At 40.6% G+C, this 24,288-nt stretch overlaps 1 protein-coding gene across 13 annotated transcripts in view; it reads right to left on the reverse strand.

Annotated features, from left to right (window-relative positions):
* LOC129431262 (protein sidekick-2) overlaps positions 1 to 24,288 on the reverse strand; it is a 135,484-nt gene that overhangs the window by 45,969 nt on the left and 65,227 nt on the right. For 8 of the 13 annotated variants that reach the window (XM_073874900.1, XM_073874901.1, XM_073874893.1 and 5 more), the window contains 16 exons: positions 22,063 to 22,174; positions 21,756 to 21,916; positions 19,923 to 20,082; positions 18,708 to 18,835; positions 18,523 to 18,624; positions 17,816 to 18,016; positions 13,929 to 14,040; positions 13,622 to 13,782; positions 13,033 to 13,192; positions 12,651 to 12,778; positions 12,466 to 12,567; positions 11,760 to 11,960; positions 2,204 to 2,274; positions 1,869 to 2,094; positions 1,163 to 1,284; positions 844 to 1,093 (listed from right to left, as the gene is read on the reverse strand). In XM_073874900.1, the coding sequence (XP_073731001.1) occupies positions 844 to 1,093; positions 1,163 to 1,284; positions 1,869 to 2,094; positions 2,204 to 2,274; positions 11,760 to 11,960; positions 12,466 to 12,567; positions 12,651 to 12,778; positions 13,033 to 13,192; positions 13,622 to 13,782; positions 13,929 to 14,040; positions 17,816 to 18,016; positions 18,523 to 18,624; positions 18,708 to 18,835; positions 19,923 to 20,082; positions 21,756 to 21,916; positions 22,063 to 22,174 (2,397 nt within the window). The remainder of the gene's footprint in view (positions 1 to 843; positions 1,094 to 1,162; positions 1,285 to 1,868; positions 2,095 to 2,203; positions 2,275 to 11,759; positions 11,961 to 12,465; positions 12,568 to 12,650; positions 12,779 to 13,032; positions 13,193 to 13,621; positions 13,783 to 13,928; positions 14,041 to 17,815; positions 18,017 to 18,522; positions 18,625 to 18,707; positions 18,836 to 19,922; positions 20,083 to 21,755; positions 21,917 to 22,062; positions 22,175 to 24,288) is intronic. The other 5 variants (XM_073874905.1, XM_073874899.1, XM_073874898.1 and 2 more) reach the window with 4 other exon arrangements.

The following is a 24,288-nucleotide window of genomic DNA, read 5'->3' on the forward strand; positions in this document are numbered from 1 at the left end:
TTCCTGTCCCTTTGGGCCAATTAAGTGCTTAACGAAGCCAAGGGGATGCAGAACTTTGGACCTGGTGTCGGGAGCCCCTAACAAGAAATAAGCCCATTTCTTACAGAGCATACTGCACACCTCCTGATCCAGGTTCTGATAATCTCTAGGCTAGACTACTGCACTGCTCTTCTTCCTGGCCTTCCTGCACTGACTATTATACCACTATAACTGGTTCAGAATGCAGCAACTCATGTAATGCCACTCTTCATCTCTCTCCACTGGCTACAGATTGAGGCATGACGGTATAAGTCACTACTGCTCACTTACAGAACTTTCAATGGCACTGCACCAGCATACTTTCAAACTTTCCTGCATTCCTAGACCCCATCTAGAACTTTATGTTCAGCAAATAAGTGGCGCCTTGTCTTACCTTTACAAAAGGGCACTAAATCACGTACCATCTCATTCTCTTTAACTACTCCCTAGTGGTGGAATGATCTTCCTATAGAAGTCCAGTCAGCCACATATCTTGCCACATTCAATAAACAACTGAGAACTCATATTTTCCAAAAAATCTTGACAAATTGATACTGACTGCAGAACCACAAGAAAAAAATACTAAATCTCTTTCTCTCTCAACAGGTACTGTTTTGAAATAGTGAAACGTGTAACTTGATATGAGCACTTTTTGTATTCTTGCCTCCCTATTACAAATTTCTTGATTGTTTCCTAATCCTTGTAAATCACTTTAGAGAAAATCATCTGCTAAATGCCTTTAGGGAAATGTAAATTTGTCCCGATATCAGTAACTGATAGTGTTCATACAATGATACATTGAGTAATACACAGACATTCACTGACCTCCCTCTGGTGTGCTGAAGTGATGCGGATCTGAATGTGGTCCCTCGCCTTTGCCGTTGAACGCTGTCACGGTCAGAGTATAGTTTGAGTAAAACTGCAGGCCGCTTACAACCTCCTCATCTTTATTTCCATAAACCTTCAGCACACTCCTCTCCTCATCTGTCTCCTGCTCTCTGTTATTTACTGCTAGCCAGTGTTTTTCCAGCCTCCTGTGAAAGTGACTTCTGGGACCCTTTCTTCTCAGATGGATCTAAGAAATAATGATGAAAATCAGCTGCTGGAGGCAAACAATGATTTTTAGAATTAAGATGTGGTGTACCTTGTAACCCAGTAAGTCTCCTCGCACTGATTCTCTACTGACTGTACTCCATCTTACTCTGATGATGGTTTTGTTTGATGGCAGTTCCTCGACCATTACCCCAGACGGAGCTTCAAGAGGTACTGAAAGAAATCAAGAGAGCGAGAGATGAACTACCAAAGATTTCACAGTTGTTTTTAACATTAAATTATATGGCCCATAGATTACCTGTAAAATAATCACACAAACTCAACTTTAGGTGGGACCATACTTGAAATGTTAGATTATCTTACATATTTTCCCTGATAAATTGCAGCATTATTGTTAGAGATTTGTCACACACTGTTATGTGGATTAAAAAAGTGAAGCTTTGCTCATGGTTGGCACGATTTTGCTGTGGAATGCATCAGACAAACTTTTACAGTACTGTCTCTGCAGATTCACACACAACACTTATACACAGGTGTATTTCCACTAACCCAACCCAATTGTAAATGCTGTCAATACAAATCCACAACAGTTTGATAGAGCAAGCTTAAATCCACTCAAACAGGGTAAACATGTTGTGTTGCTCGGATAAACACTCCTAAAGCTGAGATGACCAGCAACAAAACCCAGCCTGGATCAACAGGCAAGTCCATACTGCTCCAGTCTGGTCTTTTAAAAACATGGGGTAAAACCAAGTCAGCAGACTTTTATAAATCGATGTAGATATTAAAGAACGCACCGTCTTCTCCTGAGTATCCAAGCTTTGCCAACGGCTCCGGGGCTGTGCCTTCGTCATTGAATGCCAGAACTTTAATCTCAAAGGTAATGAAGGTGCCTGTGTCATTCACTATTAAGGGAGGGCCTGACACGACGCTTTCCTTCCAGTACAGACCACTGCCTGAAGCTTGACGCCAGTAGACCCTGTACTTAAATCCTGGCCCATTGAACTCTCGCCGCTCCAGTTCCTTTCAAAAGCAAGAAAGAAGGACATAAAGTGTAAAAATACTGAATGTGAGACGGTCCTAGGTGTCTTTCTTTTATGAGAAAAACAGTTAATCTTTCTCTGCTTATCACCTTCCATGTGATGATCATGCTGTTGGGATCTGTAGACACACTTGTCACATTCTCTGGGTTTATGTCGGGTTCTGTACAGAGAAAAAAAAACACTTCTTTTTTACAACTTTACAGATGATCCCTTACCCACTATTTTATAATATATAATTTCAAAAATTATAAAAATCAAGTGTAATTGCTTGCAGCTGGTAAGGATGCTAATTTAGAAAACACTCCAATGGGTCGTATTTCTAATGACCTTTATGAGTTGGAGATAGGTCGGACTTATCTGTGCCTCTTATTATATTTTGTTAACATTCTTTAATTGAAATCATAGTTGTCCTGATTGATATTGACATTATACAACAAAGACGACACATGTAGACCTAACATAGATTTCAAATTTTGTTCCCCAACATGTGCAATAACAGTGTGTGGTTTCAAAACATTGGAGTTTTTTAATAGAAATTTTTAAAAGCAAGAATCTTGCAGACGATGAGTTACCATTCCAGTAACACTTTATAATAACTTCAATTAGTATGTCTTTGATAAACATTAGGTAATAATCAATTACAATATATTTACATTGCTTAAAATACACCATAGATTTGGCACGGTTGATAAATCCGATATCTTTTCTTTGTCTGTGTTGTGGTTCCCTTTCATTGGGAAACATGCTCCGTGGGACCAATCTACTTTAAGAAATTTCTAAATTGCGGTACATTGATGTAATCCGGCTGTCGGTTCTTGCAGCACCGCATGAAGTCGAACAAGCCTTTAAACAACAACTGCACGCACGAATTTGAGACGTGGTGCTCGACGATGGAAAAGGTTAAGAATGCGCGTTCGGTCGAGAGTAGGGAAAGGAAAAGAGAATCTGACCGCGTTAGGAATCGCACAAGAGTCCCACTCGGTCAGACTTTTACTCGTTGGTGTGAGCTAAAAGCCAGCACTGGATGCAACAGGCGATCTTGTTGATGGACTAGTAAGTAAATCTCTTATTTGTAGACTTGTTTGCGGTCTATGTTGTTGCACTTGCTTGTAGTATGTCATGCAATTATCATGACAACAGTTGTCAATAACTCACATAATTATCAGGACATAAATAAGCCTAGAGGTTGTAAATAGTGTAAACATGCACAATTTGCAAACTATTTTAGTAGACTATGCAGTAGCCTAATATTTGTATGAAATTGTAAAAACATTACCTGGTCATTATTTTCGGAGGTGTACAGAGTGGGGGTGGGAAATTACAACAGTTGCAAGTATGCCCCAGTGACTCTAGGGGTCGCTGTTTGACAAAAACGGAAAAATGCATAGAGCACATTTAACAAACTTTTTCACTTTTTACTTTTTTTGCTTCGAAAGCCGGCAGATCATCAAGCTAGTGTTCACCACGCCCGATTCATTACCCGGGGTGGTTGCCCGACACACAAGCCTATTCCTGCGAGGGATGAATCGATCCAGTTAGCTCCCCTGTTGATGGAGTCGTCTTGTCCGGTTCCTTGGAGGTCCACCGCCGTGCTCGATTCAGGGTTCTCAACGGATGCCACGCCCGATTATTTCCCCAGGGATGGTCGCTACTATGTGTGAGCCCGTTTCCCTGAGATGGTGTGAGTCGACATCCGGGTTGATCGGATCCTCGTCGGTTCCCAGAAGGGTCAAGTCATCTGGATCGGCCGCCAAGATGGCCACTCCGGTTTTTCCGGCCTTGCCCTGGCTTCCTGCCCTGCTGGCTTCATTCCGGCTCCCTGCACTGCCGGTTTCGTCCCGGCTTCCTGCCCTGCCGGCTTCATTCCGGCTCTCTGCACTGCTGTTTTCGCCCCGGTTTCAGCCGGCTCCGCCGTAGTCTCCAAGCCCTCCGTGCCTCCCCCCAGACTCACCCTCCCAGACTTTTGTTTTTGTTTACGTTTGGGTGGTTGTGTCTGGAAGCCACTCTTTAGGGGGGGGAGAGTAATGTCACGGTTAATCCGTGTCATGTCTTGTCTCTGTTCCGATTGTTGTCACCTGGACTTTCACTGATTAATTACCTGCCTCATCACACCTGTTTGTCATTTAGTCTGTGTGTGTGTGTATATATACCCCTGTCTTCTGTTTGCTCACGGCTGGATCATTGTTGCTACTTCCATGTCTGTACCTGTTCCACGTTTGATGTTCCTGTTTTACTTACCTGCCCGTTGTTTTACTCCTCGTGCTTTTGTTTCTCATTTGTTATTAAAGTTATTTATTTCATTGTGAACTTGCACTTGTGTCCTTTCTTAAGAAGAAAGAATGACGCATGCTTTCACATCAGTCTCCTAAAGTCTCCCACCATGCCAGAAAAGATCGCTAGATTTGTCCTAGTTGCTTTTTATAAATAAAGTCGCTAAAGGGGTCTAGAAAGGCAGTAAATCCAGCGACAAAGTTAGCAATACTGCTCTAACTTTTTTTACACTGTTTAAACTGCTCGGACTGATTGTGCGTGTTTTGTGTATGAACTCTGTCTCTGGTTGGCTAACGATGGAAATTAAGCCAGTCATCATCAGCTATGTGGTTGTCCCACCCCAACACACACACACATAGAAAATTATGGCCTGTCTGGCTGAGAGACAAAGCCTACTTGGGTGAAAATCGCTTCAGTGAGATCAATTATAGTAACGTGTAGCATTTTAATGTCAGTAACAGTAATGGTGTTATAACGGGGAAAGCATTAATTTATTGATTACTTTTACTGAAAAAATAACGCCGTTAGTAAAGCCAATTACTTATAATGCCGTTATTCCCATCACTGTCCATAGCCAGAGGTGCCGTTGGAGACTGGTGGCGCGTGTTCTACGATGCTTTCGTCCTCTATCGGTCCTCACAAGGATTCTGTGTCTCTCGCAGCATTGGAGAGAGGCCGTCTATTTTCTCCCTCTTGTGGGTAGGGTTTCGGAGCCCGTGTTGGAATCCGAGATGGCGGCCATGTTCGCTCTGGCTGTGCAGACTGTCAACTGGAGTGGAGAATTCCTCCCTCACCTGAACCGTCTCGCTTTGATACTGTGGGCCGCAAGGACAGCCCCCACCACCTGTACTTTTCTTTCCCAAGGTTTTGATGGTTGACACGGTCATGATAAACCAGTTTTCCCCCTGGAACCGACCGTTCAGCCATCTCCTCTCACCTCTCTTGATGATGGAGCCGCTAAAGGGTTACATTGGCATTCCAAAGGACCAGGCACCCTTCCCTCACGGACCATGAGCCTTGTGGGAAGGCAACTTCTACCCTGCACGCCATGGCATTTCTGCAGGTTCACCAGGATAAGGCACTAAGGGACCTGCACAAGAGAGGTGACGATTCGGCTGTCTTTCAGGCATTGTGCAGTCACTGACCTGGCACTACATGTGATCAAGGTCACCACACAAGCCGTCGGCCATGCGATGTCCACCCTTGGTGGTCCAGGAATGTCATCTCTGGCTGTGTCTCGCGGGCATGAAGGAGGTCGACAAGAATTGTCTTCTGAATGCTCCGGTTTCTTGAGAGCCTCATCCAACAGTTTCTGTCCGCCCAAGAGCAGACTGAGGCCATCATGCCATCCAAATGTCGGAGCCCAGCTGCCCTCTCCGCTATGTCGGCGCCTCAGCCTGCCCCTCTCCGAGGATGTCCAGCAACAGCCATTTTTGTTCCTCCATCCTGGCAGCTCGGAGGAACCCTCCATTAGCAGTCTGCTCCACCCGCTCAGCCTGCCACAAGAGGTAGAAAACGAAATCTAAGTGGCCCTGAGACAGGCGACCTGGAGATGGAGGAAATCGCTCTTCCTTGGTTTTGATTTCTGTTCCACCGCTCTTTTAACTAGCACCCAAAAACCACACACAGAGTGAATTCTCCTCTCTTCTCCAGGTCTGCAGAGGAACACAGAAGATACGACAGCCTCATAACCCAACATCCTCCCCTTCCCCTATCGCCAGCGAGTGTGTTACAGCGGTCGGGACCCATCTCCAGCCTAGCCACCCATCAGCGGAGCCAGGTGAGTGTTTCATAACACAACACTTCTGTTGATGTGGCCAACTTATTCGTGCAATTAATCCCTTTCATCTGGAAAACAGGATCATTGAAAACAGCTTTTCCAGACCGTCACGTTGGCTTTTACGCACTATCATCTCAACTACGCGATTCAGTTCACCCGCCTCCCCCCAAATTTGAGCGCTTCACTACAGTGAAAGCCCCCAACACGACAAAGAAATCCTCTACACAGGCAAAGTTTGCTCTTCTCCCAGTCGACCTGAAGGCCCAGATGAGTGAGGTGTTTGAGCACCTGTTCTGTGTGCTTTTTTGTGTGCTCGCAAAAGCATCTGACGAGACTGAGCAATCATGAGCCAGGATCATGTTTCCGCGGAGCAAGTTTCTCAACTTGTTGGTCACGACATGACGTCTTTGTTCCCTGCATTCAGCTAATAAGGGTTACATATGTAACCGAGACATTCTCACTCATTGATTACACCTTCTCTAACCACTGATGTCATCTTTGATCACTACACACCTGCTGATTCTCATTACCACACACATATTTATACCCCACTATTCCTTGTGTCTTTGTTGAAGCGTTACTCATTGTCTGCCTGTTTGCAGTGACCCTTTCCTTTTGATATTCGTTTGGATTACTTCTCCTTTTTGGCTACACAGAGACTCGTGTGCATTTGATTTGTTCTATTCTTGAGAATTTACTGAGTACTACTTTGGATATCGTCATCCTGTTACCTGCTATGTTTGATATTGGTGTCTAATTCTCAATTACACAAAATGTTTAACTTGCATCTTGCGTCCGCTTCATTTCACGTTATAAAATTGGTTGGGCATTCTTTTTAATTTGCTGTCTTGGAAATTTTATTTGTTTTCTTGATGTATTGTGAATATAATGCCCTCTGTTTAAGGATATAGTTCACAATATACTGTGTTAAAGTAATAAACGGTTAATGCAACAAAATTATTGTATTTTGTTTAGGGATGCACCGAATCCAGATTTTTTAGGTTCGGCCGAATCCCGAATCCACCGTTTAAGATTCGGCCGAATCCGAAACCGAATACCGAATCCTACTCGCATCCTTATTCTATTAACACAATAAAACACATTAATGAAGTAAACAACGTCCACAGCAGTTTATTTTTAATTTTATTTAATTTTAACTGTACATTATGCCAGGATGACAAGTTGGAAAAACTATTTTGACAATTACCATAAGCCTATGCATAATGAAAGCGATGCGTTGCGACACGCTCGTTTTTCCAATAAGCAAGCAGCTCCGCGCTGAAAACTATATTTAACTTTGAGTGAGAAGCTCCGCTCGTCAATGTCAGTTTTCACACGGCCATCCAATTACAGTGGAGGAGGGGCGGGACATTACCACAGCAACCAACCGGCTCACAGCTGAAGCATCACAGCTACCAAGCGCTCGACTGAAAAACAGCTGGCATTTGGGGTCCTCAAGGCGTTTTCAGCGGTGTTTAAAAGTTTTGGTGTGTCCAGCCCCTAAGGCTCACCGAAAGAAAGAGCTCATCTCCACGTCAGCACCCGATGTGTGTAATCAACGGCCGCATGACGTCGACCAGCGTAGCGCAAGCCAAGGGTTCGGTTCGGTGGAAAAAAAATCTAGGATTCGGCCGAACCCGAACCCCGTCAAAAAGCCCAGTATTCGGCAGAATCCAAATCCGAATCCTGGATTCGGTGCATCCCTAATTTTGTTAATGTCTGTAGCAAGCATATAACTAAGTTTTATAAATCAGTAGTAAGCATTTTTATAAACTTTTACAAATGATGATTAGTTTCAACGTTAGATTGAGTACTGTAGAAATATGAACAAATAATTAATACATGATTTGTAAAGTTGTGTAAATAGTAAAAGTATGCTTACACACTACAATAAACAACTGTGTAACATACACAGAACTTGGTTAATTAATAAGTTAATGAATAATTTGTTAACATGAATAGTGCATGAAATAACTGCAATAACCAATAATATTTTATATTTTATAACTTTTGTAAATGTAAAATTGGGTAACACTTTATTTTACGACCCGCAAAGTACCGCGTAATTAAACCGAATTTACAGCGTACCTATTTGTAACAACAGGGTACCTCTTCAGTACGTACTTGTAGTTATATGGGAACAATATTTTAAATTTGGGGTAATAAGGGGGTAAGAATATATGGAAAATTATTCTCTTATTATTTCATAACTACAGGGTACCTATTGTAATATTACGTGGCATGTATGACCCACGTCCATGGGTAATATGGTCTATGTGTAATATGTTTTTTTTTTCATATTTGCTACTTACCTGATGAAGTGTTTTGTATAGCCTACAGCCGATGTCTACAAGCCACGTCGGCAAATAAAATATAACACACAATAAAAATAATAGCAACTTGTACCTCTTTGATCTGTATATGTATACATGAGTTACGAGGTAACTCTTATATTTGCGGGCTGTAAATTAAAGTGGGGCTTATTCCCCGATTGTTCTGTGTATGTACCAGGTAACTCTCACATTTACGGGCTGTAAACTAAAGTGGTGCTTTGTTCACCTCTTGTTAATAAATGTTATAGGGTAAATACCATAAACATACAGAATATTGTTATTTTTATTTTAAAACAACTTATTTCAAAACATCTTTAAAACACTATAATTAAGCCAACACTTAATGTTTATTATCACATAACTTTTATTTAAAATAAAAAGTCATGACAATTTTTAATTGTTTTTGCGGCTTGGCTTCCTCTGTTCCTGTTCTTGTCCACTTGGATGATGAGTTGATGTCGTCTCACAAATGCTGTTCTGCATCACATATAAAAAACATAAATGAAAGCCTTCAGTAAATGTTTCTTCACTGTGCCTTGACAGAAACAGAGTTTTCTGAGCCAGTTACGTTCATAACTTTAGGCTAACTTATGTGCTAGCTAACCTGCGTGAGTCATGCATTAACAAAACCAGTCACCTTATCCAGCATGCGGATCCTGCTAACATCACTCGCAGCCGTACTCCACAGTGTAGAACGTTTCTAAAACCTCTTAAAGAAATTTCACCTCAGGATCGCGTTCCAGCAAACCTCCTACAGACGGCCGCGCGCTCTACACCTGCGCAGTAGCCTACGCATGTAGTCATCTTTTGCTTTAGCGGGAGCTGCTGTTGTTTCATTCTGGTTTGCCATTGCATAAATTATATTTGGCTAAAATACTTGTGTTTACAGTAAATACATTTCAAAGCACCACTTCAAATATGTTCGCAAATGTAGGAGTTTCCTGGTAAATAGGGAATAAGTTGCTATTTTTATTGTACTTACCTTAAAAAAAAGATAACCACATTAAATCAGCTGGACTTTTGTTATTAAAAGCAAGTATAGGCTACTAAAATAAAAGTGATGTGCTGTTATATTTATTTGCCGATGTGGCTCGTAGACATTGACTGTATACAACATTCAGTAGTCAATATGAAAAATTCACAATAAAAAATAAATAAAATAAAACATAATTTTCCCCATAGACTAAGTCATACATACCACGTAATATTACAATAGGTACCCTGTTGTTATAAAATACTTAGAGTATAAATAATTTATAATTCTTCATATTCTTACCCCCTTATTACCCTAAACTTAAAATATTATTTCCTTAGACCTACAAGTACGTACTGGTGAGGTACCCTGTTGTTACAAATAGGTACGCTGTAAATTTGGTTTAATTACGCGGTACTTTGCGGGTCGTAAAATAAAGTGTTACCTAAAATTGTGCATTAGATAACATATGAATCAAAGTGTATTGACATTCAAACATACATTAACAAATAAGTGTCACGGTCTTGTCAGACATCTGTGCTAGATGTAGGTCTGAGTGCATCTGACAGGACCGTGACAGTATTATGTTCTGTGTGGGGATATGTGGAATCACATTGTGTGTGTGGCTTCCACATGTTCCCGGTGTCTTGTTGCTGTCGTGATCTTGCCAGACCTTAGTATAGGTTCAGGTCTATGTTCTGAGGGCAAGGTCAGGGCAGCATTGTGTTTATGTCCCAGTGTCTTGTCACTTTCACCCTACTCCCTTATGTACTCGTGTCTTACGTGATTAATTATGTTCACCTGTTCCTCATTGGTGTGCTGTCTATATAATGCCCTCGTGTTCTCTGTGTGGTGTGCGTGCGTTGTTGTATGTTCAGAGTTTCATGTTCTCCGTGTGCTCTGTTTCTAGTTCCTGTTTGTTCCAGTTATTGCTACGTGTCTTACCTGTGTTTAGTTTATATTCTGTTTTACCCCCTCGTGGGTATTTATGTTCTGTATTAATAAATCATAGTTTATTTTTGTAGTTCGTGTCTGCGTTTGGGTTCATCTTTAGTTTCCTTATCCGGTGTGTAAACCGGTCGTGACAATAAGGGGTTACTAATTAAATGCCATATATTTTAGTCAACCTGATCTCACGAATTTCCTTGGTATAGTCACAGAATATTTTACCATGGACTTTCTTTTCCGTATCATTGCCACGGATTGATCAAATGTTTTCCTATTTTCTTACTATTGTCCCTTCGGTTTAGGGTTAGATTTACATAAAATGACATCTTTACCAAAACTCAACTCTAACCCTAACGCAAGATGACAATGGTTTAAAATTTAGAAAATATATAAGAATAAATCAGAAAAAATAGTATAAACCAATACTTAAAGTGACATCCTAACGCAAACACCAAATTTAACTCTAAACCAAAGTGACAATGGTTTGAAAATAGGAAAAAGCAGTTGAGTAACCAATCCGTGACAATGACACAAAAAAGAAAGTCTGTGGTACGGCCACAGAAAAATTTGGAGATCCGTGACAATGCCACTGAAAAATTAGCAAAATATTCCGTGACTATACCATGGAACTTTGTGAGATCATGTTGATTTTAGTCATTTGTAGATCTTTTAATTGCATTACCATGTAAATTAAAAAGGTAATAACATTTGTAAGCATTTTAATATACATTAACTAATGATCTGCTAGTCATTATGTAATGTTATATTAAACAATTAGTAAATGTCACGATCCCAGTCAGTCTTGCCTGCCTTTTTTCCCTTTGTTTTCTCCCGTTATCTCCTCATGGCCTCCAGTTCCCAGAATCCCTCATTCTCCCGCACCTTCTCCTCATCTTAAATATCCTCACCTGCCAGCAATCACCCTCATTAGCTCCAGTACATATATATGTTCCTTTGATTTCCCATACCCGTTGTCCGGTCTACGTAATGTTATGATGTTTTTTGTTAAGATCCATTGCATGTATGTTCCTTAAGTTCCTTATTTTATTCAAGTTTGTTTGTTCATTGGGTCTCCCTTGTCTCCGTCGTCCTTCCAACCCAGCATCGTTACAGTAAACATTAAAAAGCACATTATCTCATAATTCTAGCTATGTAAATATATTGTAACTAATGATCAGTTAAGCATTAACTAATGTTTATTAATGACTTACTAATGAAAGTTATTATAAAGTGTTACATTAATTCCTAAATTATTATCATTTGTCATTGAGTTATTGTAAGTAGCCTAAAACAAAAGCTTAATTCATTCATACGAGTAGCCTATGTTAACATGATCTTACTGGCAGCGGGGGTGATGTAGGATTCAGATTCAGAACTGGGTTCACTATTTCCGATCTCATTCACAGCTCTGACCCGGAAATGATACTTGCAGAACGGCTGCAGATGAATCTCAATCTGTTTGATGTCTTGATGAACTCTCTCATATTCCCGCCATGTGCTTGCATTTGTACACTGCTCCTCCTTCATCTCTATAATATATTCTGATAGACAACAGAGATAAAAGGTTAGAGACAGGAATACCTACAGTATTTGCTCTATACCTTAATATTGCGTAATGCATTAAAGGATTTTAACTGTACGACATGGAGGCAAAGAACCACCCGGCGGAAAGCGGAGTGCATTTAAAATGCTTAATGCACGGAAGGCCAATGATTATCCTGCTTTCTCTATGGTGACATGCCAAGTTATAGACACGTTCAAACTAGTATTACTCTTTGCAGAGCAGCATTTGACCAAATGGGTAAAAATTACAGTTATTTTCATCAGCTACTGTGCATTAAACAAATTAATTTTATAACTTCCAGCCACTCAGAATCAAGAATAACTTTGAAAGAAACATGCTTTCTTTTTGCATTCAATTTTGTGTTCCAAAGTTGGTCAATAATCATTGAGTAAAGAGCTGCTTTCATTTGTCCTTCATTTCTACAGATTCCAATAGTTTATTAGTCTGGACACAGGTCAGATAATGATTTTCATTAGAATTACCAAAAACAGGGCTGTTGTTTTCATCGCCAGCCGTCCAGGTCAGAGTAACGCTTCGCTCCCTCTTTTCAGATATCTCCACAGAAAGAGGAGCACCTGGTTTATCTGAGGATGGTCAAGTGCAAAGATTGAGTAGATAATACTGTAGAGCTGTGTAAATATAACTGATGATCTGTTGAAAGATTTACGCTGCACTGTGATGGAGCCGTTGGCTTCATCTGAATCTAGTTCAGTACTGATCTCACAACCGTATTCTCCTGAATCCTGAATCTGTACATCTGTCACCTTCAGGGAGCCATTTGGATATTCAGTGTACCTGCAGTCAAGTAACAAAACAAAAACACTATAAACCCCATGGTTTGTCATTTTGTCATTTCAGGATATTGCTGTGATGAGCAGGAGCTTTCAGAAGAGAAACAGTCACAGTTTTTTTGAAAGTCGACTAGAGAGTGGCTGATGTAATACTGATCCACATACAGATAGGCATCCACTAATATACGTCATCCAAAATGGCTATTTTTGTCATTATATCTGTCATCACTAGATGAAACTGTTGTTGTATTTATTTACTTGTCGTCGTTAGAAGATGCTGCAATCTTATATCCGTCCTTCTTCCACTGAATGGTGGGATGTTTTAACTGGTGGTCCACGCTAAATTTGCATTGTAAAACAACATCATTTCCACGGACGACCAGCAGGTGTTGGGGAGGAGCCACGATTTTTGTTCTGTCTGGAGAAATTAAAACAGGATTCAGTTTACTTCCATCATGTGTACGTCTGTGTGACAGCAAACATGGAGTTGTGTAGAAGAATTCATTGACTTCAATTCAAAGAAAGCAGTCTGAGCTGAACGTGAGCTTGTAGAGGATTTCTGTCTGAAACATTCCCTTGTAAGAAACTGACCGGGATGTCAAGTGCACCACATCTTTATGAAACCCATCACTATTTACTGTTATCCTTAAAACTAAAAGTACATTTTTATCAGTCAGATAACAATGATCTGAGATTATATAGCTGTACGATGTATGTGGGTTTATGCCGTCAGATAGACTTTCTCTGAACAACAGACACAATGGATGCACAATGTGCATGACAATGGCAATCACAAAGTAAAAGGAACAATTTTGTGTTGTGGTGTTAAACAATAATCTTAACTTACTGAAGACTTCGAGTATGGCGCTAATGGTCACGTTACTGTCTCTCACTGAACACGTGTAACTGCCACTCTCCTCCTGACTCACATTACTGATCTGAAGATTTCCATTGGCCATCTGAGACATTTTAGCATTGGACACAGCTGGACTAGAGTCGAAAATCTCCCTGCAAACATCAACAAATATGTGATGTTGCTACTGTGGTTTGTCTCTTCCCATTAACCCTTGCACAATTAAACACAATCATTGTACTCTATGTTCATTCATATGTTTCAAAAACATCATTGCTTATATTCATATGTTTGTGCCTACCAGTCCACCTTGGGTCTCGGGGAACCAGATGTTCTGCATTTAAGTACAACGGTTGATCCAGTTGTTTTCCTGTACACTAATCCATCAGCTGTCAGGATCTGAGGAGGAAGCTCTGACAGAAAAATGAGAAGAAAAAATACTTATATATAACTGTCAGCAGTGCTTGTGGAGAGACTTGACTGGAGACAATCAACTTTAATTTGCAATAGTGTCACAGGTCGAGAAGTGGACCGCGCCTGTCGCGGGTCACGCTCCTCCTGTTTCCACCCCGAGGAGGTCCCAAAACACCCCAATGACCAGACAGAAAAAGGAATAAAATTTACAAGTTTTATTAAATGTTAAAAAAACATGTAGGGGGGATTAAACACTTAAAAAAAAGAAATCTCAGTCCTTCGGCTCTCATAGCGGGAGGGGGGGGGGGTGACTTTAGGTGTTCTGGACTCTTGGCTCCGGGCGTACGGTGAACATCCAGGAGGGCACTGGGTCTTTACTTGGGCATACAGGTGAGAATACAAGGGGCAACTGGATCTTCACTTGGGCGTACAGGTAAGTGTACAAAGGGCAACTGGGCCTCCGCTTGGGCATACACGTAAGTATGCGGCACAATATGCTGGCTTTAGCGTTGGGCATACGGTGAGTATACAGAAGGGGCAACTGGGTCTTTACTTGGTGTCGCTGCCTCACCACCGTCACGTGGGGGTGGGAAAGAGTCAGGATGTCACCAGCGGCATATAGATGAAGATGGTTGCTTCGCCAGCCTCAATGCTCGATTCCTTCACAGGATTCCGTCTGGCCTGAAAGGTGGTTACTGATGACACGGACACAGCACGACACTACAGTTTTAAAGTGTACACACACAGCAAAGGACAAAGACTCACCCACTGCACTCCACACACTCTTGGTGAAATAGGGTCAAAACCACGTCTGACCGGGGACTCGTCCTGGGAATCGTGCAACTGGTGCAACGAGTAGTCGGATGTAAACGTCGCCGCTACGACACTTCAGCGTCTTCCCTCGTTAACTTTTCGCGGCTCACCCACAACTCCTCTCCACGGTGGGGCTGCTCACACACTATGCCACAACTCACAAAAGACTGACTGGTTCTTCATACTCATAGGATTATGCTGTTGAAACAGTGATTTGGGGTACTCACACTGTTGTTAACACAAGGTCTTTTTCCTCTTCCTTCCAGCTACTGGATAAATACACAGCCGCCGTGTGCTCTCCTCTGAGGCGGCCTCTTTCGGCAGTACTTCCGGTAAGTCTTCCTGTTACAATCACTCAAAGCTTGTTACACCTTGCCATAGATCGTTTCACAGATAGGTAAGGTTCTAGATATACTCAGCCCGGTCTCTGTTCCTGCCAAATCCTTTATATTTCCTCGCCCAGCCAACAATATCCTCCACACTTCTGTCCGCTGCACTCGCCTAAACACTCCGACTCACCCGCCGTATCGGCTAGGATAACTTGCTGCTGGAATGCACTTCCCTCTTCCTGTCTCCTTCAGCCCCGTCTCTTTCCGCTTACGTACGTGTGACCGCCGGATCAACGGGGCCTTCCGACTCTGTAGAGGGCAAGGATTCCATCCGCACTTGGCGGAAAACAAACTCGCCCGCAAATCAACCGCGCCTTCCGGTGTTTTCGAGGCTCCCTTTATACTTCTCCTCTTCTTCACATTGCCCAATCCGCGATCAGCTTCCATAGCCTTCGGAGGAGCATTGGGTATTTCTTATATACATTGTAGGGTATACAGCTCTGGCCGGGGGCAGACCCTGTTCTGGCCTTATTCACTCCCCCTTGGACTTCCTTGCAGGATGGTTCACTGATGTTGAGCCCCTTTTCTGGGGTCTTTATACTGTTGATGCTTGTATTGGTATCCAGGGCATGATATCTGTAGGTGTCATTGTGGGTATCCCTCAAGAAATGGTAAATGGTAAATGGACTGCATTTATATAGCACTTTTTTAACAGACCTATGGCCATCCAAAGCGCTTTACAAGTTTGCCTCACATTCACCCATTCACTCACACATTCATACAGTGACGGTGGTGTCAGCCATGCATGGCGCCATCCAGCTTGTCAGGAGCAGCTGGGGTTAGGTGTCTTGCTCAAGCACACCTTGACACTTGGTCCGGTGGAGCCGGGGATTGAACCACCAACCTTCCGGTTTGTAGACAACCTACATGAACCACTGAGCCACTGCCGCCCCAAAGAAGGCCAAGAAGGCCTTTGTTGCTGATTTGCCTTCCAGATTTTGCTTCACCCAGCAGAGTTCTGGTGAATCGAAAGGGGTCATTGGTTAACAGGGATCTTTTATTCTCCCTATCCTTCCTCTTCTTTCGAGTGCTTTCTGCTTTTCGGAGTCTGGAAAAAGTAGTGGCTTCACAATTGAGATCTTACTTAAGCAAAAATTGCCTTTTTTAACCTTTTCAGTCACATATCACTGAAACTGCCCTTCTTCGTGTGGTTAATGACATTCTTATGTCCATGGATTCTGGGTTAATAAACATTCTGATTCTTCTTGATCTAAGCTCTGCTTCTGACACGGTCTGCCATGAAATATTTATTTCCCGCCGGTTTCACTGGTTCAGCTCTTTCCAGGCTCATTTCCTATATAAGCGACAGAAAATATTATATCACCACACAAGTTTATGTAAATCTGCTATTGCCCTGGTCTCACAGGGTGTTCCTCAAGGTTCAGTTCTTGGTCCACTTCTATTTATCATTTATATTTCTCCACTTATATGCATGCATGAACTTCAATTTCATTGCTATGCTGATGACATTCAAATCTACCTTACCACCAGCTCTGATAGGCTCTCCCTGTCTGACTCACTCACTGCATGTATCAGGAATGTAAAGCACTGGATGTCTTTGAATTTTCTAAAACTAAATAACACTAAAACTGAAATATTGTTGATTGGCTCTACTACATTTGTCAAAAGGTTGGACCTGTCCTTTGAAATTGATTGGATTAATGTTAAGCCTTCTTCATCTGTCCGTAAACTTGGTGTCTTATTTGACTCCTCTCTATCTTTTGCCTCTCATATTTCCTCTGTCTTTAAAAACACTTTTTGTATCTTTGCAATATAGCACATTTTCGACCTTCTCTCACTCTAGGTGATGCTGAAATCTTAATCCATGCACTCATCACATCATGTCTGGACTATTGCAATGTATTGTTTCTTGGTCTGCCTAAATAACTCATAGCTAGGCTACAGTATGTTCAAAATTCTGCAGCAAGAGTTCTCACCTCCACCAGGCGATCTGCTCACATTACTTGTCTACTGCATGATCTCACTGGCTACCTGCTGGGTCACGCATTCACTTTAAGATATTGCTTCTCACATTCGGGCATAAAATTGTTCTCCTGCCCAGTCCCTCAGATCATCTAAGCTTGGTCTTTTGTCTATTCCTCGTTTTCGGTAGTCCACTGTAGGTGGTAGGTCATTTAATGTTAATGCTAATAATGGAAATGATAGAATTCTCTACCCCTTCCGTAATACATCAACTTTGCCTACTTTCAAGACCCAACTAAAAACGTATCCTTTCAATATTTACTTTGGATAACGTGGTTGTGGTTGTCCTTATGTGTTTGTATTGTGTATGTGGCTTATTTGTTCCCTATTGCGCATGTGGTTGTGTAAATGTATTATATAGCAATATGTAAAGCTACCTTCAGCTATGGAAAGGCACTATATAAATAAAAATTATTCTTTTATAATAACTTTAATTAGTAAGTCATTGATAAACATTAGTTAATGTTTAACTGATCATTAGTTACAATATATTTACATAGCTAAAAATATACCATAGATTGGTATATTGTGTACCATATCCATAAACAGAGGGCATAGCCATACGAAGAGTATGTTCAGATGATCTTACTGGCAGCAGGAGTGATGTAGGATTCAGATTCAGAACTGGGTTCACTATTTCCAATCTCATTCACAGCTCTGACCCGGAAATGATACTTGCAGAACGGCTGCAGATGAATCTCAATCTGTTTAATGTCTTGATGAACTCTCTCATATTCCCTCCATGTGCTTGCATCCGTACACTGCTCCTCCTTCATCTCTATAATATATTCTGATAGACAACAGAGATAAAAGGTTAGAGACAGGAATGCCTACAGTATTTGCTCTATACATTAATATTGCGTAATGCATTAAAGGATTTTAATTGTACAACATGGAGGCAAAGAACCACCCGGCGGAAAGCGGAGTGCATTTAAAATGCTTTAATGCACGGAAGGCCAATGATTATCCTGCTTTCTCTATGGTGACATGCCAAGTTATAGACAAGTTCAAATTAGTATTACTCTTTGCAGAGGAGCATTTTACCAAATGGGTAAAAATTACAGTTATTTTCATCAGCTACTGTGCATTAAACAAATTAATTTTATAACTTCCAGCCACTCAGAATCAAGAATAACTTTGAAAGAAACATGCTTTCTTTTTGCATTTAATTTTGTGTTCCAAAGTTGGTCAATAATCATTGAGTAAAGAGCTGCTTTCATTTGTCCTTCATTTCTGCAGATTCCAATAGTTTATTAGTCTGGACACAGGTCAGATAATGATTTTCATTAGAATTACCAAAAACAGGGCTGTTGTTTTCATTGCCAGCCGTCCAGGTCAGAGTAACGCTTCGCTCCCTCTTTTCAGATATCTCCACAGAAAGAGGAGCACCTGGTTTATCTGAGGATGGTCAAGTGCAAAGATTGAGTAGATAATACTGTAGAGCTGTGTAAATATAACTAATGATCTGTTGAAAGATTTACCCTGCACTGTGATGGAGCCGTTGGCGTCATCTGAATCTAGTTCAGTACTGATCTCACAACCGTATTCTCCTGAATCCTGAATCTGTACATCTGTCACCTTCAGAGAGCCATTTGGATAGTCAGTGTACCTGCAGTCACGTGACAAAACAAAAACACTATAAACCCCATGGCACAGCTCAGCAACTGGCAACAATTATGTTTGTCTTTTCAGGTTATTGCTGTGATGAGCTGGAGCTTTCAGAAGAGAAACAGTCACAGTTTTTTTGAAAGTCAACTAGACAGCGCTGATGTAATACCAATCCACATACAGATAGTTATCCCTTATTATACAACAGTTCTTTCTGGTTCTCGAATCTGATTGGCTAAGAGGCGTGCAATATTCTACTGATAACGGCACAGTAACCGCTTCACCTTTCGTATCATTCCGCCACCTAGTGAATGGAGGTCTATTAACTTTTACCTCGCGCCAAAACAATAACAACACAAAATACACTAAATATGAATAAGAAAACAAGTAATAGTTTTATCATGACACCAAATACTGCTGATTTGATCTCATTTTGACCATCAGAAACAAACAAGGCCAAAATGAGAGCCAGGGAATCCCGGTCAGAGATGTAGCCCAGAGAGGGCGGTGGTCAGCGGGGCGAGTGAACACTGACGTCCGCTCATGCTTTGGTTTTCATACGTACCGAATCTCACTAAGCAAACGTTCAAACAGGCGCTATCTTTACTAATCGACTGTAGATTTAAATATAATACATTTATATTCTCGACTGAACTAATCTTAAAACTACACTTTGTGACCAAGAAACGTTAATATAAAGAAACGCCTATCCGTCCATTGAGTTATTGTGAGATTCAGAGCAGCCGAAAGTGTTACCTGTCATTCTGGCCGCCCTCAAATCCGTGGCGGAAGAAGTAGTTCTCAAACAAAGAGGCTTTTAAAATAACTCCGTTGTTGTTTTTAGTTTTCATTTTTCAAACGTGTGCCGTCGAACTGTTGTATAAAAGCAATATCGCTCTCGGAGTCGTGTGATATAGCTCTATATCATCACGGCTGTGATTGCCTCTGGCCTAATCACAGCCGTGATGATATAGAGCTATATCACACTCCATCTCGAGCGATATTGCTTAAATATACGTAATCTAAAATGACAATTTTTGTCATTATATCTGTCATCACTAGATTAAACTTTTGTTGTATTTATTTACTTGTCGTCGTTAGAAGATGCTGCAATCTTATATCCGTCCTTCTTCCACTGAATGGTGGGATGTTTTAACCGGTGGTCCACGCTAAATTTGCATTGTAAAACAACATCATTTCCACGAACGACCAGCAGGTGTTGGGGAGGAGCCACGATTTTTGTTCTGTCTGGAGAAATTAAAACAGGATTCAGTTTACTTCCATCATGTGTACGTCTGTGTGACAGCAAACATGGAGTTGTGTAGAAGAATTTATTGATTTCAATTCAAAGAAAGCAGTCTGAGCTGAACGTGAGCTTGCAGAGGATTTCTGTCTGAAACATTTCCTTGTGTGGTTTGGTGGCGTGTAGCCTTAGCTATTGGTTTGTTTTGGTTAAATCTGTGGACCAATCGGAGCGTGTTGTGATTTCGTGGTTGCTCATTGGTTGGTGCTACACAAATTTACAAACCAATAGGAGCAGGTTTTATGGGATATAAGAATCATAGTTGGTAGTACCTGAGAACGTCATCATTGATGTCATGCCCTGTATTGAAGCGCTCTTTGTGAATGAGCAGAGGGCGGCTGCGCGTCATTCATTATCACCCTTGGCTTTGCGTGTTATGAACGAGCGGTAAGTGATTTGGTGATATGTAAATCATAGGTTAATTTTTAAATCGCTGATAATGGCATCTGTTAATGCAGGATCGGCTTTTAGCTGGTTCCCAGATGGCTGTGTGTTGCAATATTCGCAGCTGCAGGTGGGTTATTTTGGCGTTGTGGAAACCTAATGCGTTTAAAGGGAGATTGATTGTTTGTGTGTTTAGTGTGCTGCACGTGCAATCTGGTAATACACCTCAGATGATTGACCGGGCATGACGGTTTCATTAACCCCTCGGTATGTGTTGTTGTTTTTACTTGTTAAAATTATTGTCTTGTATTAAATTTTATTTTTGTTTGGCAGATAAATGTAAGTTTCTTTTCGGATGAGACTACATTGCTGCTTTGCCTGGAGTTCGTTTCTTTCGTGTGTGTGTGGATTCGTCTAGTGGCACAACCTCACCATTTATTGGACTGCATCCATTCAGGGGTTTGGGCTGGGAGGTGTAAAACCTGAATTCAGCCGTGCCCATAACGTTTATTGAAATGCAGGAGTGGTTGTCGGTGTGACGTATCAACTGGTTTTAGTTTTCTTTTTGTTTTGTTATTTAACTGTGGTTTGTATTTATTCACTTCTCTAAAGTGGGAGATATCGCCGGAACATATGTACACTATTTGCTGTGAGAATTTTGTGGTGTTTCACGAGTGAATTTTGATATTAAGTGTGTGGTGACTCCTCGACTTCCTGTAGGCGATCTCCCCTACTGATGTGATTTTGTATTTTTTTTGTTTTGCGTACTGTCATACATGTTTTCTATTTATTGTTATTATAATAAAGAAATTATATTTTTCATAATTCATTGTTTGCATCTTTCTCACCCCACCCACGACTGTTGGACCTGTGTGTCTTAGTTAAGATTTCCCGGGTTTCCCGGGTGGCGTAGTCGGAACATTGGTATTTCAAAATTTGCAATTCACCGCTCTGCTACACTTGTAAGAAACTGACCGGGATGTCAAGTGCACCACATCTTTATGAAACCCATCACTATTTACTGTTATCCTCAATACTAAAAGTACATTTCTATCAGTCAGATATCAATGATCTGAGATCCTATGGCTGTACGATGTATGTGGGTTTAGTGATGTCAGATAGACTTTCTCTGAACAACAGACACAATGGATGCACAATGTGCATGACAATGGCAATCACAAAGTAAAAGGAACAATTTTGTGTTGTGGTGTTAAACAATAATCGGAATACTTACTGAAGACTTCGAGTATGGCGCTGATGGTCACATTACTGTCCTTCACTGAACACGTGTAACTGCCACTCTCCTCCTGACTCACATTACTGATCTGAAGATTTCCATTGGCCATCTGAGACATTTTAGCATTGGACACAGCTGGACTAGAGTCGAAAATCTCCCTGCAAACATCAACAAATACGTGATGTTGCTACTGTGGTTTGTCTCTTCCCATTAACCCTTGCATAATTAAACACAATCATTGTACTCTATGTTCATTCATATGTTTCAAAAACATTGTTGATTATATTCATATGTCTGTGCCTACCAGTCCACCTTGGGTTTCGGGGAACCAGACGTTCTGCATTTCAGTACAACGGTTGATCCAGTTGTTTTCCTGTACACTAATCCATCAGCTGTCAGGATCTGAGGAGGAAGCTCTGACAGAAAAATGAGAAGAAAAATACTTATAACATAACTGTCAGCAGTGCTTGTGGAGAGACTTGGCTGGAGACAATCAACTTTACAATAGTATAAGGACGGGCAGACAAGCATGTAAATAAAGACCATTCAATGATATGTGGATTATATATTACTATTCCAATAGTTTTAAACAATCTTTTGCAGGGAAGTCTGTTACACGTAGCAGAGTTTTTACTAAAATATATAAGGTATTTATTTCTAAAACATGCTGTGAGAAGATAAAGCATTAACTCTTTGGCATCCTGTTCCAATAGTTTTTGACAGAAACCGAAGTGGAAATTTGATTGGCAAATATAAACAAACAACAATGGTTGACAATGCAATTCAACTGAATTTCAATTTACCATCTTACTGCAAAATCTTTAAAAATCATAGAAATAATTATTATTTGTAAACAAACACATAATAAACAGCAAATACATCTGAAGATGCTTCTCACTTTCATTCACCTTAAAGAGCACCTATTATGAGATACACGTTTTTAAACATCCTTTTGTGTGTAGGTGTGTATTAGTACATGCTAACGATATTCAAAAAGTGCATAGCTCAAAGAAAACGATGACGCGGAAAAAAGGTACGTTTTTTTTTTGCAACACCCTTAAGTTTAAGGGAAACAAGGGTGAACTTGAGGGAAAATTACACTTAAGGTGCTTAATGCAACCGGACGCTATTGCTTTATACTGTAGCATTCAGGTCGTCCATCATGTTTTTGAAAAGTAATTAGTAAAGTAACTAGTAAAGTAACTAATTACTTTTGAAAATAAGTAATCAGTAAAGTAACGGGATTACTTTCTTAGGGAAGTAATCAGTAATCCGTAACTATTTACTATTTCCAAGTAACTTGACCAACACTGGTGGGCACACAGTACGAGGAGTCAGACTGGCATATGAGGAGCAAAGGTATGTAACACATATGATGTATTTAGCTAGTGATACCACTACCAGTCTTAAATGTATAACTGATGATGACAAAGTTTTTTTCTCTGCATAAGCATAGGAACCCAGGCAGTACCGTCGTTTCACAATGTTTCCATCACCATCATCAGTGGATGCCTTTGCCGTCCGTAGCCTGAGATTTCAGATTTGCAGCAAAAAAAATGTGACTTTCCCATTTATTGGAATGCTGTGCATTGATACTTTTACAATAAATGTATTGCTTGTTTATATTTTTACAGGTTGTACCTTGCAGCCATCCATTACAATGTCACCAAGCCGTAACAAAAGCAGGAGAGTGAAAGTCCAAGGTTATGTTCCCAAAAAACACAAGCGACATACTGTAAGCAGTTATGTTTTTATTTCAAATATATTCATAAATAAAAACTTAATGTATGAAGCAGGGAAATAAATGATCAAAAAAGATTTATTGACTGCAATATTTCTACAGTTATGTGGATGATGTGATCAGGCTTGTGTTTGATGAGGTATTTGAAGATAAGCTGAAGGAAACCCCGATTCCAATGGACCTGGCATCACAGTTTGAGAGACCTTCAAAGGAGGACATGATTGCATGCCATCTTCATTGTAGGGGTCGTCTGAAGCCAACATACTGACCAGTCAAATCAGGAAGCTCCAAGCGTATCTGGAGAACAACACACGACAGGATGATAACCCTATAGTGTCGTCTTAAATAGCACCAGCTGACAAAGCTTTGATATGCCATTTATCTGTATAGAATAGATAGCTGTAAGAAGTGAATTGAACAATTTTTAAAAGAAGAGCACAATATGGTTACTAAAGTATGTTTATTTTTATATTGTTTAACATTTAAATATATATTTGTAATAAATAAAAAAACTTTTGACTGAGTACTATATTTTCTTTAAAGTTACATATTTTGTTCTTTTGGGTACTTTGTTACTATAATGATACTTTAGTGTTATTGGTTTAAAAATGTAATCAAACTTACTCTAGTCCTGCGCCTCAAAGGCTTATAGTCAATACAATAAATGTTCTGTGTGTAGGGATTTAGACAATTAGTGCAAAACCTGGATGATGAATCACGCAGGTAAGAGGCCCTGGAACCTGTTGCATTCTCATTAAAACCTAATAAGTAATAACATAGCACGAATAA

This window comes from Misgurnus anguillicaudatus, chromosome 13 (genome assembly GCF_027580225.2).
Source record: "Misgurnus anguillicaudatus chromosome 13, ASM2758022v2, whole genome shotgun sequence".
NCBI lineage: Eukaryota > Metazoa > Chordata > Actinopteri > Cypriniformes > Cobitidae > Misgurnus > Misgurnus anguillicaudatus.